Here is a 21,109-nt window from a genome sequence, read left to right as displayed (position 1 = left end):
GGCTAGATGGCTGCTTAATTTCTGCTAAGATTGTAAAAGGTCATATCATACCCTCTACATATTTAAAGAATGTAAGATTTTCTCACATACTGATGAAAAAACTTGTCAAATTTAAGTTCTATGTAAACCTTCAATTCTGAAGCTTTCTGCATCTATAATTAACGTTCTATCATATACAACTTTACCATTTTACTGGTGCAGTGCCCCAAAACAACCACCAGCCATTATCAAATACAATAAACTTATACTATTATAATAATTTTTTAGGCAACTAAAAAAAAAAAAATTCTAAAAAACTGCTATTTAATCAAAAATACTAAAGATTAATGTTATATATTAATCTTAAACAACTATTAAATTCAATAGTGTAATTTAAACATCAGAAAATACAATTTTACAAGGTATTTTTTTCTTATAACAACAAACTTCTTCCCTTGCAATAGAACATGCATCGATGAATTTAAAACTTAAACTTTGTAATGATTTAGTTCAGAAAACCTTTATCTAGACTGTATTGAAGAATTCAATGAAAATTAAAACACCTCAAGTTTGGTTACCTCTATATAAACTCGTTTATTTCTATGACGCTCCAGAAGTCTGAAGAATATTAATAGGTTAGGTTTTAATTTAACAATCTTCATAAATAAGAAATGTGTGCTTCAATTTTGTAACAGTTATGATAAAAAGAAAACTTTTATCGTAAAATCTTTTTTACTTTTATATGGTAAACCTTTCGGAAATCTATGCAGCTCATCTTTAGCTCAGGTGAATTGCTGCTATGTCTCTTTACTTGAAGATCACACTGTTATGAGAGAAGTCAAAAAGTAGTTGCTCATGGAAGCAAAAAGGTTTTGCATATTCAGGGCAAAGTACAAACCAACTGTTACTTTTAAACAAAAACAATGTTTATTTAAGTTATTGTTAATGTAATATTAGTTTTTGTATGCCTTCGTCAAAAAAAAAAAGGAAAAGACGTTACTATCCTAACTCAATAACTATATCACACTGCATTTTTAACATCTTCATGGGTGTAATATAGTCGTTTCAAAAATCCTTCCTCTATGAGGTGGGTCAAAAACATATATGTTGTGAATTGCTACCTTACTAGCCTGAAGGGGTGTTCCTACACTTTCAATTGAATTGTTCCAGTAGGGTGTTCATAAAATCTGCTACTTGTGGTATAGCTTAATTATTCCAGGAGCATGATGCTATATGTCAGTTTCTCTGGTATATAGTGTCGGTGTATTGTCAATTTTAATTATTTTTCTTAGTGTGTATTCAGAGTCTCTCTGCTAAGTATTTCATGTAAACTGCCCCCCTTTGACTATTCAGTATGGACATCTTGTTAATTGATGAAAAGAATAACCACCAAATTTTTAACACAGGGAACCATTCTGGTTGTGGAGAATGATGGGAATATTTTCATTGAGATGAATGTGTCTTATTTCCCATGAGAAAACAAGTGAGGGACCAACACTCATCTCCAATCTCGATTTAAAGGGCAGAAAAATGCCCTTTAATATCTTAATCAATCAATCTTTCCTTTCTGTAATGATCCAAAAAAATAGAATCTTACTGAAAATGTTTTCCTTTTGTTAATCTGACAACAAATGAGGTAACTAATGAGTACATGCTTTCAATGTTTAAGACAATTGTGAACGATATATTACGTACATTTATGGGAAATATTCAGATTTCACAATCATTTGTCTGTTTTTATGAACTTGTTCCTTGATATCCATACGCCCAATCTTAGATAACATTAACCATTTTGCAATCATCAGGTGTGAAATTGTATTGTGTCCCGATACACTCAAAGTAATTAACAACAAATATCTGACAGATTAATCTTTTTTTCTGTAAATATAAGTTTGCAGCAGATACTTCCAATGAGTTTAATGTTTCTTACATCCTGACTCCAGTAGGGAAGACTTGTGACAATCCCAGTCGCCACACCATCCCCTCCGCTCCTAGCCGTGATGGGCTGTACTGGAGATTGACTTTCATGTCCTCTAAACTTGATAACACAGTGATCAGTTAGTCCTCTATCAGGATACCAGTGATGCAAATGCCTTGGAAGATATTTCCATCAGTGTATTTACACAACCTACTATTACTTTCGTATGGCCTCCTCCAACCATGACCACCACCCATAACTTAAAACCCTCAACTATCTAATTATCCAATCTGTAGAAGCGCGATCCCTGTGCCTTCCTCTAACACTGAAGGTTTCACACAAAACCTCTTCCTACACATAACTTCAGAAACATATACATCCTCTTTCTAAATTTTAAAACCACAATGTTTCAGTTGCTTTGCCATACACATGTATGTTTGTCTCTGAGAAGAATTAAGGAGTATTTTTGTTATATATTTTGATTAAAATGTATTTTATATTCAAAACTTTTGGACATATGTGCTTATTTTTTAACTACCACTTGTATATTAACAATATACATTTTGGGAAGATTGGTAAATAGTCCAAAATACAGTCAAGAATTCTCATAATTTATGCAATTACTTCATTTATACGCATTCTTTTTTTCTTTGTTTTATATTTGTAGATTTCAAGTACGGGCTGAATTTTATGTTAAATTACTAACTGTATTTCTACATACTTTTCAACTGCATCATGTGAAGAGGTCCAATTTTGTTAACAGGAGGAAGAAAAAATCTCAATATGCTAGAAATAAACCTCAGAAGTGAGGGGTTTTTGTACTCATTAAAAAAAATCACATTTAACTCTAATATTGTTTATGTTATTTAAAAGTATTACTTTACAGAAAGTAATCACCATTAACTGTTAAATATTAAAAAAAAGTTGTGATAATATAATTTTCTCCACTCCTTCAAATTTTTTTAAATATATTTAAGCTTGTCACCAAGTAAGGACAAAGTTGTTTATCCTTCTGGTTATGGTCAATATCTTACCATTATTTCCAGAATTATTATTCCCAAAGATATATCTGGCACCAGGTTCAAGAAAATTGATGCAATGGATGGACAGATTATTACATTAACAGCAGTTAGATATCTCCTTGTACACATTTCTAATTGTGCTTGTTTTGTAAATTGACAAACTTAGGGTCTGAAACATTCATAGCCTAAACAAGAACTTGATTAATCAGTAGCCAGTTTCCTCTGCTATCTATTTGTCTACAGAAAAATAATCTGTCCGTCAATCTACTACAACATAAATGGCTGAACCTATCGCAGCAGAAAAACTAATACATTAAATTATAGAAATATTTACAATAATAATGGATCATTACATCAAAGCAAATTTATATATAACACTGCAAAATAAAAAAACAATTATTTGGTGCATAACATAAAATTAATAAAAATGTTTTTATGTATTTATATAAGAATGTGTATATATGTGTGTGTGTATATTTTTTGGAGAGGGAGCTATTTTTACAACTATTTGCATATGGGATGCAAGAAACTGGCAGTGTTTTATAACCACAAATGTTTTAGATACTTTTGATTTTTTTCTACTTTTTTGAATGGCGTCAAACTAAAATCATTTGTAAAAAAAATCATTGATCCTATTGTGCTGGTCACAGGAATAGAACATTAGACAGAAATGTCTCCGTGCTGTATTTATCACATGAATAGAACAACTCAAGGCCATTCTACCGCAATAATTTGCAACAGTAACTACACTATGGTGCCTATATCAACCATTACACCGGTTCAATGAATATTAACTTACTTGTCGGTCTACTAACAAGCTATTAACAGATGATCAAAAACATCAAGAGTTTGACATCACAAAGTTGGCAAAATATTCTACTCCTGAGACCGATGCAATAGTATATTTTATTCATTGAAATTTAATAGATCTGGCGGCTTTTAAATCTTTTTAGAGGAAGCTGTAGTAGCTGGAATGCAATTACCAGCTCAGTAAAAACTACAATCATTGTTATTCCACTCAGGTGATTTATGTAAATTAGATTATTATACCATCGACACTTAATTCCTACTTCACGTTTTTTTTTTTATTTTCAAGATGTAACAACCTGATATTTATTACAGAATCATCAGATCACATTGTGATAATATTTATCATCTTAAAATAAGTGCAAACCTTTTTTCAGTATCTTCTTTTCTTTCCATTGATCTCAGTCTGAAAATCTTCTTTTCACTAATTCATTGGAATCTAACTGAAGTTAACCTGTGGTAAACTAAGTTATATATATGGATATATTACAAGTAGGACTTTCGATACTTAGTAATCTACAGCAGAAAAGATCTATTTTAGTCACTGCTCTGTTAAATGTTAATTTTTTTATTAAGGTTAATTGTTTTTAGGTATTTTAAAACCAACAAAAAACATAGACATTAGCAGAAACCAGAAATCCTTCATAGGAAAGTCGAAAATAATTAAAATACAGGATGAGGCTTCTTCAGAATTTTTTTCTATCTCTAATAAGATTATTAAATTAATTCTAAAACATTTGTAAAGAAGAGATGTTTGATTTTTAAAAAAATTATGTAACAAAATTTGATGGAACTTCCCTTGAAGTTCCATAATCATTAACAGAACTTCAACTCTGATCTGATAGTAGAAGACTGCAATGGCAACAGAAGAATTTGATGAAGAGGAATACAAACCGACCATAGATTTTGTTATTTCTTTTGAATAGAGAAACCAGTGGAATAAAAGCCATAATAAAACCAATTCCTGTTGAACTAGTTGGATAAATACTTGAAGGATTGTTTTATAATTTTCAACTCCTATTGAAGGAGGCAGTAATTTAATTTTTAACAGGTAAGTACGTAAGTACAGAGAATCTATGAAAAAAATGAGGCAACACTGAAAAAGCTAATGGCTGAAGATGTGCCACCCCTTTTAGATGAACTACAACACATGTAAATTTGCGAATTAAGTTTTTAAGAGTTTGAACTCTTTGAGAGGAAGATGTCAAGAAGGAGGGAAAAGATTGACTGCTTTTAAAAATAAAGGCAATTAGCGAGGGCAAGGACAAAATTCTTTCTGAAGTCTCCAAACAGCAGTAATAAAGAAGCAGACACATGAAATAGAAAGGGATTCATCACTCCCTCCATGATAAAAAAAGGAAGTGTCTGTATGTACACATATACATGTTAGTATGAGTATAAAAAAACATACATTTTATAACATAAAAAACAACAATTAGCATATCAATGGACTAATTCCAATTCATCCAACTCTTTCAAAAAATATATATTATATCAGTCTCGGTAGAAAAATGATAATTTAAAAAAAAAAACAAATTATCCTTTTTTAATTGATAAAACACCTGTGATATTTATTTTTGTCTAATATCCCCTTTCTTACCTGAAGAATCCCCACAACGAAATTCAACAACGACTCTAGGTGCAGTTGCATTGTCTGTAAAAATAATACAAAATAGTGGCAAAAAGCCAAAAAAAGAAATAATTAATAATGGATTTCAGAATATAAATTATGAAAACCTAAAAGTTAATCTTAAATAGAATAATTCACCTTTTATTTAATGTTAAATATATATATTCATATATATTCACTAAAAGAAGCAGCTTATAAAATAATAAAATTGCAGCTACTGAGAGACACTTTTCCATCAACAGATTTGATTTTTAAATTAAAATTTATGCAAAAATGGATGAATAATAATAATAATTATTATCATTATTTGTAAAAAAATTATTAACTAAAAAAATGAGATTACTTTATTATTATTACACTGATAACAATATAATATTAGAGTTGAAAGAGTCTCTCAACTGGTTTGTTCTCTTTTATTACTCCATCACTTTAGGTTTAATTATAAATGATAATCTATATGAACTTCTAAATCTTAAGAGTCAAAATTTTAGGCCCATATATTTTGCTAATCAAATTAATCCTGTCTCTTTCGATTACTAAACCTAAGAGTAACTAAGATAATTTTCAACTTTCCAGTTATTCAGAAAATGATAGAATTAATCACGAGTGAGTCAGTGAGGAGACTTTCCCATTTATATAATAAATAAGACTTAATACTTTTGAACAAAACTGCCAATTTAATCTCTTTTTTCTTTTTTTTCTAATGAGCTAGAAACACAAATCCCCTCCTCCTTATCCGGTTCCAACCTCCAACCTTTTTCATTCCAAGGATAGTATAAAAGGTGTAATGTGTTTTCATAGTTTTATTACCAGTATTTATACTAAACTTTATGTTTCTACTCCTCATGTTATAAATACAAAACAGAATTACATAATCCATGCTCTAATTATTTCATATATTGCTGAAGTTTTATTATTATTATTTCAAAAGACTCATCAAAGATAATTTGCACTGAAATAAGCAGGGGACTCTGGAATAGAAAGTTTGGTTTTAGAAGAAACTAGAGGATAATTGACATGATCCAGATGTTCACATGCAGTGGTAAGCACAGAACATGGAAATCACTATGCTAGAAATCTATGTACCTTGGTATTCCTAGACATTTGGAATGCATTTAATTCTGTGAGATGATGCGATGTGCTGGAATGCCTTGTAAATACCTACAAGATACCAGCATACTTACTTAGAATTCTAAAAGACTAACTTCAAAACCGCAGTACAAACTTCCAAACAGAGGATGGTCCCAGGGAACAAAAAATAACAGGTGGCACAGTTCAAGGATCCATTCCGAGACCTAATCTTTGGAACATAGTTTATGATGGTATCCTTAGAATGGAAATGTCAGAGCAAAGGTTTTAATTGCATACACAAATGACACTGCTGCCATCATTACAGCAACGAACATGTAAAGAACACAATGGAAGATTAGCCAAATCACAAGAAGAGTGAAAAAATGGCTGTTGGAGCACGGGTTGAGCCTAGTACCAGAAAAAACACACTGTTGACTAAGAAAAGACTGCATTAATCTACGACTCCAAATCAGAGAAGAAATTGAAGTAAAAAGATCGGTCAAGTTGCTGGGAGTAACACTGGATTGTAAATTAACATATTGGGACCAGATACAGAAAGCAACCAATAAAGCGGGCAAGATGACTATCTCCTTGAGCCGACTCATAACTAACATTAGAGGCCCTAAGCTCAGTAAAAGAGATGTCCTGATTATAGTAGTGCACTCTATTATATGCTATATATAGTAGAAATCTGTACAACTGCAATGAGCATTAAAAAATTCAGACAACGGATGGCTAGCATACAGAGGAAAGGCTACACTTTGAATTACCTGCATGTATAGGCCTGTGTCAGAGGATGCCATTCTAGAAAGGAAATGTGATCATGACGGTCAAGGAAAAGAAACTAATATATGAAAGAAGGGAACGGTTAAGGAGAGAGACGGCACACGGGGTAAGTAGGGAAGACACAATGAAGGCCTGGAACAAAAGGTGGAAGAACGGGACAACAGCTAAATGGAAAAATAACACCTGGGAACCCTGAATAAATGGGCCGATCGAACGCACAGGAAAATTAGTTATTATATTATATTTGGGAAACATTTGCAAAAAATAAGTAAAAGAACGACTGTATATATTTTACAAGAGAAAAAGATGGTGCAGAACATATGTTCTTTAGATGCAGCAAGTGGAATAACGAGAGGAAAAATCTGCAGGTAGTTCTAGATAACATTTAACTGAGAAGCATTGTAGAAATGATGCTGGAAAGCGAGGAGGGATGGGCTTTAGAAGCGAACTGCATTCAAAACATAATGAGGAAGAAGAAAGGAAAATGGGATGCATTGGATCACAAGAAGGAGAACCAAGCAGGACAACAGAAGAAATGGAATAAGACTGCTATAGAACGATTAAGGCTTGGGGAGCACCCTGCAGTTTTGTGGAAACAGTAATGGGTGGGAATAAATCCCCTGATTTAGAAATGGGATTTTAGCGTATATGCTGGCTGTGCTGAAGAGTCCCACACACGGGGGGAAAGACAAGCCAGTCCCCTGATAGTGCTTAAAACATTCCCCCCTCAAAAAATTTTTATTATTATTTGGGAGTACTTTCAGAATCAAATTCTACCTCCTATGACATTTAGGTAATAAAATATATGTAAAGTTCACCTTTTATTTAGCTTCAATCTTTTAGAGGTAGCTTCAATGGAGGAAAGCTTGACACAGATTGTAGGAAGTTATCAATTAGGCTTAATTTTAAACTTTTATTATAAAACAGGTTGAGATGATTTGCAAATATCTTAATTTAACTTTAATCTTGATTACCGACCTTACAGATAGTTTTAAGAGAGATTCCTAAACTTGGAGTAAATATAAATTAAATTCAAGTATATTCTCAAAAAGTTTCTGTTTACATCACAACTAGTGAGGATAGCTTTTTATATCCCCTTACGAATGAGTGAGTTAAAGACTAGATATAGCCTACTATCAATAAGGAATCTCATGCCCCTTAGAAACTAGGTTTCAAGTTTCTAGCTCTTCCAACTTTGACACCACATTTCAATTTAAAGTCTAATGGGTTGTCATTCCGAATAATATTTTTATTTTTTCCTAATGATTCCTTTAGAATAACAATTTCAAATTTCATCTCTATTCAAGAAAACGAAAAATTATTACTGACCGATTCAGTGAGAGTTTCCTTTTTTAAATTTATAGATCAATTTGGATTCCATTTTATTCCCTCAATGATGTATGAACTCTAAACCATTTTTAGTAGTAACATTCTACTTGTGAAATGGTAGGTTATTTTACTATGGAGTTGTCAAAATAATTTTTGTTGACTTTTAGCAAACTTCATTTTTCTAGCTATTCTGGAAGTTGGAGATTAGTGATTACTGAGTAATTAAGAGCTTTCATATTTACACAGAAATAGATATTTATATGCATTTTTTATACATTTACATGTGTTTTTCTAAATTTTTTTTTATATTTACATCATTACCTAATTATTCTGATAGTAAATACATCAAAGCAATATATCAAGAAAATATAACTTACCTTCTATTTAAATATGTAAACAGAAAGATGCACTTTTGGACAACTCCATCTTCAGTTCCTCTTAGTTAAATATATGTCACACACCAATAAAAACATATAATTGTTTGGATACATTAAAATAATTTTAGTAAATTTGACATCGTATAAAGATATATTATGATGTATACATATCTCATGCAGCATTTATTTGAAAATACACAAGATCTTTTGTATAGTAAAAGCCATAACAATAATTATTTTATGTAACCTGACATGAGCCACAAATCACTTCTGAAAATGATTTCCAAGAATGACAAGAATCGATGCCAGGCTTACATGAGTTACTATCTTAACTACATAACTCTTATATAAAAGCTAAAATAATTAAGAGTAATTATACAGTTTTAAAAGATCTGTAAATTAATTGAATTATTAATATTGCATTTAAAAAGTATTTTGTAATTAAACAAAATAAGTTCTTATTATGTGATTTAGCGATTAATAACATCAGAAAAAATTAAAATTTAGCTTATCAAAATAATTTTAAGCAACAAATAATGACAAACCTTTTTCAGTTAAGTAATATAAGAATTTATCGATTTGAAGTTAAGTAAAATAATTTTTTTATAAATTATAAATAATTTTCTATGAATTTAAGAATAATTATATATAAGTCGTCTATGAGTTAGATAAAATAACCTGTAGATGTATTATCATATAAGTGATGTGGAAGGTAAAAAAACTAATTAAATGTGATTTTAAAAATAATTAACTTTAAATTCTCAAACTGACATATTACATAAATAATTAGGAAAGTTAATATGATGTAAGTTTTTTGACATAAATTTCTAAATTGTTTGTAACAAGTTAGAAAAAAATCACGATTTAATACAAAAATTTCGCCAAACAGTTTAAATTATTGCCATAAAAGCAGTAAATAGATGATACTTAAATAAAATTTTAAAAGACAAAATGTGCTTTCAGTCAAATTTTTATACGCTACAGCAATCAGAAGAAACAAATTCTAAAGTAAAGAAGGGATGAAAGAGCTGCTGATATCAAATTTAATAACATAATAATATGAGATATGCGAGTACATATTAGTGTAACCAAATTCATTTATTTTATTTACGATAAGTGTAATGAAACAGGCAATTCACTTTGCACTTTCTCCAAACAATCGATATGAACACTGCAGTGAAAGTTCCAGATTTCATGAGTGTACCGTGCGTTTCAAAATGAATACTGGGATTCTAAAGCTATGTAATATTTCTCAAGTTCATATTTCTCAAGTTTCATGTATTATACTATACATGAAATGAAAGAGTAATTTAAACAGTTTTAGCAGTGTGCAAGCTCTATAGCCTGCAGATTATAGTTTGTGTGCTATGATGCACCGTGACCGTGAAGACTTTCTTTATTGTATCGTATATAGTGATGAATCAAAAACACTCATAAGGTACATATCTAGGGATCAGAAAATCCTCACTATAAATTGTAATATGAATGAGATTCCCCAAAACTGAATGTTTTTTGTGCCATATCCAGACAGCAGGTTTATGGCCCATCCTTCTTCACGGAAGAAAGTGTCTGGAATGAACTATCTTGATATGCTACAACTATGGCTCTTTATTCAACTGCAATAAAAACCACAGAACTTTATTTGGCAACAAGTTGATGCACGTTCTCACTGGCATAATGCTGTACATGATTGGTTGAATGAAATTCTTCCAACACGCTGGATCAGTCATTGAGGACTAGTTGACAGGCTTGTTTGCTGTGGCCTCCATATTTGCCCGATCTGACCCCATGCAATTTTTTCTTTGAAGGTTTTTAAAGGATTAAGTGCATGTGCCACCATTACCAGCTGACCTACCTGACTTGAGACACAGGATTGAAGCAGGTCTCACATCAATTATTCCAGATTTGCTGATTAAAGTAAAGGATGACATCTCCTATTGCCTGGATGTGTACCACGTGACGAATGTTGCTTACATTGAACACTTACAGGAAAAACTGATCGAGTTGTTTTTTCATTTCATGTATAATTTATCAGTGGAATTAAAGCTAAATAAATATTACATAACTCTAAAACTCTGATATTCAATTTGAAACATACAGTATTTTAAATGCAACTTAACTTGATTATTTATGAATCTGTAAAAGGTAACTTTCTGTCAAATAAAATTTACATATCTCTATTAAAAGAAACAATATTTAAAGATTTCTTTTAAATACAAAAATATCACAATTTTCTCTAACAATTATATCGCTATTAAAGAAGATTATGTCATTTTCATATTGAAAGTTTAGTTATTACAAAATTATTAGTTGCAGAAAAATAAATCTTTTGTTTATTATAATAGAAATTGATATTACCAATAAATATTATATATATTATTACCAATTTTTTTCAACAAATGCTTTAGTACATTCATAAAATATAAACTAATGTTAAAGTTAGTCTAAATATAAGTCAATATGGTTCATATTTATGGGAATCAAGAAATGGTTAGCCGGTCATTGGTTCTATTTTTTATAGGATCTGGCATCTTTTTACCAGGTATTTCATTCCATTTATCTTATGTATTAAAATATAACTGAAAGAATGTCTCTGGTCATGATGATAAAAATAAGAAAAAACTGCATTTAGGTTTCCATATTATATATAAATATACATGCAGGATAATAATAATGTTTCTACCAGAAGAAAAAAAAAATACTGCTTTCCTGTTTATTAATTTTTTTAATGATGACTTGAAAATTTTGTTTGTAATTATTAGCTGGATATAAAAATTACACAATAATATAACAAATTAAGATTACAAAAGGAAAAATGTTCAAATAAAGGTTTCAGGTTTTGGTTGAACATTTTACAATGGGAAGATATTCAGTCATTGAAACCTGTCATTCAACACAGAAGAAGAAGTAAATTCAGTAAGATACCAAGGAATCTCTCTACAACCAATCTACATGTCCAGAAAAAAGATGTTCTCAGGAAAAAGGATGACTACAGTTAATGGCTAAAGTGGTAGATATAGTAAGGATGATCAATTATGGCTGGAGTTGTCCCATGTGATAAGCCCCAGATTTACAGATAGTGTCTTAGAAAAGGTTATCCAAGGCTGCATAAAATCAATTGCAGGTCTGGTAGACGCTTTTTAAAGTAGGATAATATAAAAACAAAAAAGGGAGAAATATTACATTAAAATCACAAGCTCTAGAAAGACATTAAATTGCATTTCTTTACAACCTGATAACTGTTCAGATAATGAATATATATAAAAGAATAAAATAAAATTTAATAAATATTTCCCTGAAGAAATGATGTTAAACAACAATGGATACAACTGTCTTTTGAATGTGTAAGTGAATATTGAACACTAACTAATCACCTCCTGTCTCTGTGTTATCACTTATTTCCACTTAAAAAAATAGAAAAAAAAATCTATATAGATAAAATTAAAATAAATACACCCATGCGAAAGATCAAAACTAAAACAATAAAACTGTTCTAATTTAATTGTTCTATTCTTAAGTTACAATTAACTTTGATGTTAATATTAATTAAGCTACCAATATTACAGCATAGCTTATGTTGCATAAAATTAATTTATGTGCAAATTACAAGATGTAAAATATTTTTAAAAAAACAAGAGCGAGTGGCAAGGAAAAAAATAATCTGAAATACCAATTCAAAACATTTAGGTGGAATAGTGTCAATCAGTTAATTAGGTTAATATCAACCACTTCAACAGAAATTTATTATTTATACTTTCTCAGGTATTACAGTGTGTTATACTATAAGGAAAAGCACGGGTGAAGATTACTGGAATTTTGGGTACCTGGTTTTTTTTTTATTTCTTAATGTGTTGAGATCCCCTGAGTGAAAAAACTTTATCACAAAATTTTATATGTCTATATGCACACTGGCATCTATTTTGCTTAATATCTCTGAACTGGGCATGTAATTATAAAATCTGGTATTGTGAGTCACGTATTTGTTACAATGACACTAATAAGTTTTCATTTTAATTAATGAGTAAATCATGAAATCTGGTACGGTGACTGATGTACATGGAACACTGGTGGTATCCAATTTTTATGAAGATCAGCCAAGGGTCTTTTAATCCCTAATCAAGTTAAATAAAGCAAGAAAATTTTTTTTTGCTTTTATGTAACAGCGAGTAATGATGTATATCAATAGAAAGTTCTATTTATTTTATAAAATGTGACCAGATTGACAGACCTAAAATCAAGTAATAGACTTGTCTTTTGATTTCTCAATGGAAGAGATGTTACTGCCAAAATATTTCATGAATTGTGTAAAACTTGAGAGCCTAAAGCGATAAGCAAGTCAATGTCACAAACTGTTCTTATTGTGAAAATATATGTCTACACACTGTTTTTCCTCTTAATTTTGCAATTTTTTTAACGTTAACCAACCCTTATTTTATACATATATATTTTATTTTAATTAACATGTCACATGTAAAAAAAAAACTAAATAAAAAAAATAATACAGGTAATATAATTAAGATTAATTAGGACTGAAGCAATAAAATATAACTAATAAAAAATTAATTCACTAAAAATAATAATGCTCTAATGAATGTAAATACTGAAGCTAAAGAACATTATTAACCATGCTAAAATAGTACTACTAAATTAAAATAAATATATAATAAAACAAAATTACATACTTAATATTTTCTTTTTTTGCCACGGAACTAAGATTAATTGCACCAAAATGGACGTAATAAAACCCAGAGATACACTTAGAATTATGCTGCCCCAAAGTGGAATCTTATCAAAGTGCAGTACTGAAACGAAAATAAAAGGAAAAACTGTTAACGATAATAAGTAAAGTTTAGAGAATCAAAATAAACTTCTTAACTGTTCAGTTTTGTATAAACTAGGTCGCTTAAGTACAGGCATATAATTTATCTGATGGTGGGTGTACATGTCTCCTCTGAAAGAAATCATTTTATCGATTGCAGAACCAGAATAGACAAGAATAAAGCCTGAAGAAAGAAGCGCTCAGCATCTAGAAGAATAAATGGATACTCAAATTTCAACCGACATCAAAAGTCGGCCATTCAAATCTACAACAAACACACTCGACACAGTAGACTGATGTTGTGGCATGGGAGTGTCGTGTGCTCCTGCAATTCAGCTACTTGAAAGTCGGACATTGTGGACGGCTTTGTGATACGGGGCTTCTGTGTAAGGTGAACTTAGATAGTCCGCGTTGACAGTGGCCAGGTACTGTTTCAGGATTCCCGGGGATCTTCAGAACTAATACCAGCCGTCGTCTACTTGGATTGGAAACAAGTATCTCCCTGGCCCCATTCAGCAGACCATGATCCTATGTTAACCGGTAGAAGACTGTTTACGTATAATTTGATTATACATCATATACACACACTTGGATCCTTATTCTTGCTTGGTTAACCTATATATTTAAATCACCAATAGTTGTTTCAGGAGAAAAATAAGGTACAGTCTCCAAACAGTTTACTGCTTGGTTTAAAGATATAGAAAAATTTGTGAAAATAATTATAGAAAAAAGCATTAATATTGATAGTATCGTGGAATGATCAAAATCAAAACAGGAAATTTGTAAATACAGTAAAAAACTGGAATTTGTTAAAAAAGTTTCAGTTATTTAGGGTGTGAAATACCTGAAGTTGGGAAGATCTTTAGTCAAAAAATTAGTACTAGAATGTCGATCACTGAAACATTTTATCAGTTTTAAAAATGTAATATCTGATATGAAAATACTAATGAAGTGTAAATGAACACTGAGTTACTACGTTCCTGTTATAACAAGGTTTAGAATCGTGGATTTCTTCTCAAGAAGATAAGATAGTAAAATAAAATGACAGATGAAGCTTTTAAGATAGTAGTATTTGTGAAAATAGAACTAGTAAAAAAAGAAAACTGTAATAGAAGAAATCTTATGATGTAGAATACTATAGGAAAGAACTGAAAAAGATATGTTAAAGTGGTATAGACGCTTAAAAAAACAATGGAAAGCGGAAAGAAATATTTTATTTAATCATAATAGGAAGAACACATAAAAACAGGATAGATTGTGTAAAAGAAGACATGGAAAATAAACAAGATGGAAAAGGCTTTTAGGAAGAATGACAATGAGAGTGAAGCTCCATGTTCTACAGCTAGATCCAAGAAAAAAGGAATAAAGAGAAAGGAAAACAATGATCTGTGTTTTCCTATATGTGTACTCATATGCAAAAACTGATGCTTCTACAATAAGGCGAGGGGGACACACCCAAAAAATCACTTAAAACATGAAAAACCAATCAGCATCATTGTAATCACTAAGTTCCATCTTACTTCATGTTTTAGAGGGCGCTAATCTGAATATGGAGTTTATTTTGATTACTTTCCAAGTTAAATTTCCATAAATTTTTTCTATAGCATATTAAGAGCTGTAACTTTAGGAAAAACTTCATTATGTTTTAAATTTTAATACTGTACGGATTAAGAGTAAAAATTCAAAACTTTGTCGCTCAATTTTTGTAATTAAATGTGCTAACATGTGAAAATGCGCCTAAATTTAAAAAAAAATCATAACAGCCAGAAAATGCTTTGGAAAATTCACTCTGTTATTGTTTTTCAAAGAATCGCTTGAAGATCATACTGTTCAATTTTTTTTTTCAGAAAGATTAATATCTATTAATAGAAGTTAAACATAAAAAAATCATGAAAAAATATTTTTCTCATTTTTGGCCAGAATGTCAATTTTGACAATGTTCCTCCAATTCCAGCCAAAATAAACTTCATATTCAGATTCAGCACCCTCAAAAATATAAATGCAGTAATTAAAAATATAAAAGTGATAATTAGTAATTAGAATGATACTGATCGGTACCGTGTCATTTTGGGGGTAGTACCTACTCACCTGTAATATCATCTTTATAAAAACATGTTTATTATTATTAATGTTATCATTACTTTACATTGATACCTTGTTAATTTGAATCTCAAAAGGCCGCTTAACAAATGTTGAATTGTGCAATTTTAGTGAAATAAATATAAATTTTTGAAGAGTTTCTTCCAGCTTTAAAGAAATCAATAAAATATTTAAAAGCATTTACATTTCATTAATGCACTTTCTATTGTCGATTTAATAATTACATGAAGCGACTGCCAGTTGAAAACTAAGTTACAGGTCAGAGCCAATGATATACAGGCGTATTCTTATCACCCAACAGATATTGTACAGTTCACTTTGTGTTTAATCCTGATCGAGGAATTTTTAGAAATTGATGATTTTTTTTGATGACAATATGTGTATTTTAATAAGAAGACTGACTAACCAGTGTTTTAACTTCCCGTATATGAAAATGATTTATCACAGCAAGTGTTGACACTTAGTATGTGTTGTAGATGGAAAATTATTTCTATATAACAGATAAGATAAAAAATATAAACTATAAAAAATATAAAATAAAGATTATTCTTTTTACTTACATTTTGAGCCATCATGAAGAATTGAAAAAATATTAACAGTAATTGTCGCACCATAAAAAAATGGAAGGAATTTTAAACCTCTGTTAAAAGGTGCATCAGACTGTAGGATGAATTTTCGAATAAAAAGAAACAAAAGAACTGAGAATACTCCTGATAATACTGGTGAAATAAACCATGAACATACTGCAACATATAATACAAAAAAAAAACCAAGGATGTAATCACGAAAATTTATTTTTTAGAATTCCAAATATAAGTACAAAGATTGCAAGTCTTTTCTTGCAATTAGTAAACAACATAAATCACATTACTTATATACATACATATATATATAAAATATATTTTTCATCATTCAAGTACATTTTCTTTCATAATAATAAAATTTGTTAACTTTCTGTAATGATAAATTAAAAAATATAAAGCTGATATTCATCAACCAAGAGTAACACAAAATCCCCACACTTTCAGAAAAGAAAGTAGTATTAATCTTAAAATACAGATAATATATCTGTATAGCAAAATAGAGACAATGCAGGACACAAATTAAATGCAGTATGTATATTAAATTGTACAAAATAACAATAATACTTAGTACAATTTATGAAGTTGTAGCTATGGCTAAAAAAAAGAAAAAAAAAATACCTTCAGAATTAAAAAAAAGTTCATTGAAGGACTTCATCATTAAAAACTTGGATCTTTACTTTCCCAGTTACAGTAATAATAGCAACAGCTATAACAGTAATGTATATAGATCAGTAAAAAAAAAATCTAAAAAAATTGTTGTTTTTTAAGTTTTGTGTCTTAAGGAGACATTACAAAAGATTTGATTCTTCTGTTAAATTTCTGTGAAAAATCTGTGAAAAAATTGTTATGTTCCATTGCTTCCCAGTCTCAAAAATCTATTTTTATCAGACAGACATTTACGCATGTATGCATGTCGGTGTATATTTAATCTTATAACTCTGGACCCCGTTTGACCGATTTTCTTGAAACTTAAGAATAGGCAGATAGGTACTAACTTAAGGGGAAAAGAATGTATTACAGTTTTGCAAAGATTGGAAAAGGGGTAGGGGCATTTTCGCTGAAATAGAATTTCAATTATTTATTGGATCATTTAAGCAAAACTCTTTTTTCTTACAAAAGTTGATGTTTTTTTTTTAATCGAAATCACAGATTATTAATAATTTTTATTTAATATTCATCCTTCCTCCAAAAATGACTGTATATTTTTCTATTATTTTTTTATTCTTTTTTTATCTTTTCTTTTTTATTTATTTTTTCTAAATTTTGCTTCAGTTGAAAGTTTTGAATGAAAGTTTTTGCATCTATATTCTCTACATCAGTATGCATTCATATAACTATAAGAAGTTTTTTCCCTTCCTAGCTGTTTATGGTAACAAAAAATATCTTAATTTTTAAACAATTTAAATCCATATCGCAAGTTACCCGTCGCATTAAAAATTGTAAGACTTAATTTTTTTATAGATCACTCTTTAGTATTTATTGAAATAAAAATTAGCCAAATGTTTATCCCATCCTAGATTTTTGTACCTTTGTATTTTTTAAACAACTTTAAAAAGTTTTCTTTTTTAATTTATTATAACCTTGAGTAATAGACCGCCAAAATGAAAAAAGTTTTTTCTGCAATTTCATATTTTTAACGCTCAAAATATATTTCGTTAAACAATAAAGTGATTTAATAATTTAATGCCCTTCTCTGATGGGAAACTCTGAAATTAAAAAAAAAAAAAAAACACTTTTTTTAACTTGATTTTAATTTATTTAAAATTAAGTTCGGTGAATATTTCAATCGTTAAAAAAGCCTCCTGTTTCAAGAGTCCTCAAATATTTAAAAAGTCAAAAACATATTTTTCAAAATTGTGACGCTAATATACTAATATTAAAAAGTTTGGTTTTTGTTTTATTTTGTTGAGTAATTTGACTTCCAAAAATTAAAAGATTTAAATATAATCGATATGGACTTAAAAGTATATTCAAATCATTAAATTGAAAAAATGAATCGCATAACTTTACCGGTGTAGCCGATCAAGGTAAGCGACTCATTAACAGGTTTTTATTAAGCAAACCAAAACAAAAATTGATCTTTGACCCTTCATCGTTTAATTGTATATTTATAAGCAAGTTACAGACAAATGGGTCTTCCGATTTTCAGTAAATCTTATTATAAATGTAACAATATTTCATTAAATTTTCATTTTCAAAATGGTAAACACATTCTTTCTTACACAGCAGCGAAAGAGAAGTGCGGTGAAGGAAAAGTTTACATTGTCTTCTTATTACTGCAAATAAATTGAATACATAGTCATCTCTGTCCCTGATGTGAACTACTCCTGATATCAAATCCATTTGCAACTTATCTTTCAGAACCTAAGTAACAAGTTTTATTTTTAACTCGATCGCATTTGACATTGATTTTTGATGAACCTATTTTTTATTGTTTTCCCTTAAAACATATTTTTTTTTAATTAAAAAATACCAAAAGAAAATTGAATACAGCGGGAATAACTGCTCGACAGTGTGATCTATCCAGTGATATCAAGTGTCTGTAGAAGCAGTGTCTAGAAACACTGCCGGTAAGATTTATCCGCTAAACCTTTCAATTTAATTAGAATCAACGTGTAATAAAGATATTAATAATTTTCAATATTACCGATGGAAAACGTTTAAATTTTGAGTCTGTTGCAAATATTAAGTATTTCGGTTACATTGTAAGCAAATTTCAAATTTAATTTCATCAATAGAAATTATGATGCATATGGAACATTTCAATCTAATCAAACACTCTGTATATATGCATACAGGGAGATATATGTAAATTACTGTAAACTACATAACTTCCTAATATCCATCGGAAAGATATTTCAAAATATTAGATCCTTTTGACTCCGTGTGTAGAATGGAATTCCAGAAACTGAAGTGTTTAACTGATCATCTATATACCAACATAACGCGGTTATCGCATAACTTTCCTGAATAAAAATGGTTGTGATGATTTATAATAACTATGTGTCACTCATAGACAATTGTTTGTTTATGACACGTAATAAATAGATATGACAAAATTAATTATTATATTTGACGTACCTCTTAGTATGAGATTATTTCCTAACCGAATCACTGTTAACCTACTAATAAAAATTCTGAAAAATATTTCCCAAAACTTGTTAAAATTTTTATCACTACTTTTGTAAATAATTTTTCTGCTGTTTTTTTAATTAATAATTTTTCTTTAACTAACATAGCCTTTCTTTGTATTAATTATCGTGTACTAAAATGTTTTTTAAACTTCATTTACACGGGAAAAAAATCATAAAATATTGATCCACCAGATGGTTCGGAATTCCTTAAAATCTCAAAAATAAGCCTCACAAATGTCGTTTAAAATCTTATTTGATTTCATTTTTATCCCTTAAAATTTGTTAACAACCCGTGCTCAACGAGTAAAACACATTTCCATTCGGGAAGTCTTCATTCAAAATACGTTTCAGCAACGGTATTTCAAATTCACAACGCTTAAATCTTTTAAATTAGGATTAGAGGACGTTAACTTGTTAAACATCATATTTTTTATCTAAGAATTTGTCTGCGATATTAATATGAAATTTATTTTAATAATTACGAGGGAAAAATAACAAATGAAAATATACAAATCTTGAATAACATAAACTCAATCTTATTATTGAAACCCAATGTTACGGTTTTAATAACATATTATCTAGATCAATGGTTTTATCCATTCAATTCCTAAGAAGGATTAGGCATTTTTTGATGTGTCATTTCATCCATCTTATCTTCAACATTAAAATGCCTGTATAACCAAGTTGAAGGGCATAATAATAAAAATAAATTAAAATTAATAAGTTCTGTTCTAAATTATTCAAGAATATAGAATAAATTTATTGTAAGTTTAATTAAAAAGTTGAAAAAGACTAAGTTAGATACTGATTTTTCTTAGCATCTATATTTATTTACTTGTTTTCATGAAAAACAAGACTGATGCTCAATTAAAGTCCCATTATGATAGATGAATTTTGTAACGTGAAATACGTCAAGCCTTTTGAGTTCAGGATACGAATCCGAAACGGTTCTACCGATAAACATATGGAAAATGAAATGAGCAGGTTTCAACATGTTTGCAGAATAATTACTTGATGTTTAAACCATAAAGTACGGTCGATACCATCTTAAAATTATAAAAAAACTTCATTACTACAGACCTATACGGAAGTTTTGGATGATGACTCATCAATACATCTTCAAAAACAAATTGCAGAAATACAATTCTTAAGGAGAATAAAAAACACGTCAAGGAGGGTCGATTTAAGGAATGAGGTTGGAAGCTCAACCGTGTCGATTCATAATAGCTTATAAATAAAAAACTGGATCGATCAGTCGAGGATGATAGAAGAATTTCATTCGACTAAGAAGTTATCTGAATACAAACCTACTGGTAAATGGAAAGTTTAAAGGCTACCGTTTAACCGGGCAGAACAGATCGGGGAAACCGATTATTGAAAAAAAAAGATAAATATAAATTTTGTTTAATCAGCCCGCTATTAAAATAATAAAATTAAATGTTTGAATATTACAACTACAATAAAAGAAAATTAAAACATTAAAGGTTCTTTTAATTAATGGTTTTTCATTAATCCGATCTAAATTTTGTCCGGTCAAGTCTAAAATATTGAAT

At 29.5% G+C, this 21,109-nt stretch overlaps 1 protein-coding gene across 1 annotated transcript in view; it reads right to left on the bottom strand.

Moving 5' to 3' along the window:
* Positions 1–21,109, bottom strand: part of NaPi-III (Na[+]-dependent inorganic phosphate cotransporter type III) — a 144,192-nt gene that overhangs the window by 38,528 nt on the left and 84,555 nt on the right. Inside the window, exons 5-6 of the mRNA XM_075379761.1 lie at positions 16,399–16,581; positions 13,602–13,721 (exon numbers count right to left, since the gene is read on the bottom strand). Of these exons, the coding sequence (XP_075235876.1) occupies positions 13,602–13,721; positions 16,399–16,581 (303 nt within the window). The remainder of the gene's footprint in view (positions 1–13,601; positions 13,722–16,398; positions 16,582–21,109) is intronic.

The sequence above is a fragment of the Lycorma delicatula genome, chromosome 12 (assembly GCF_047948215.1).
Source record: "Lycorma delicatula isolate Av1 chromosome 12, ASM4794821v1, whole genome shotgun sequence".
Taxonomy (NCBI): domain Eukaryota; kingdom Metazoa; phylum Arthropoda; class Insecta; order Hemiptera; family Fulgoridae; genus Lycorma; species Lycorma delicatula.
The sequence above is the reverse complement of the archived record's forward strand: the minus strand, read 5'-3'. Positions and strand labels throughout refer to the sequence as shown.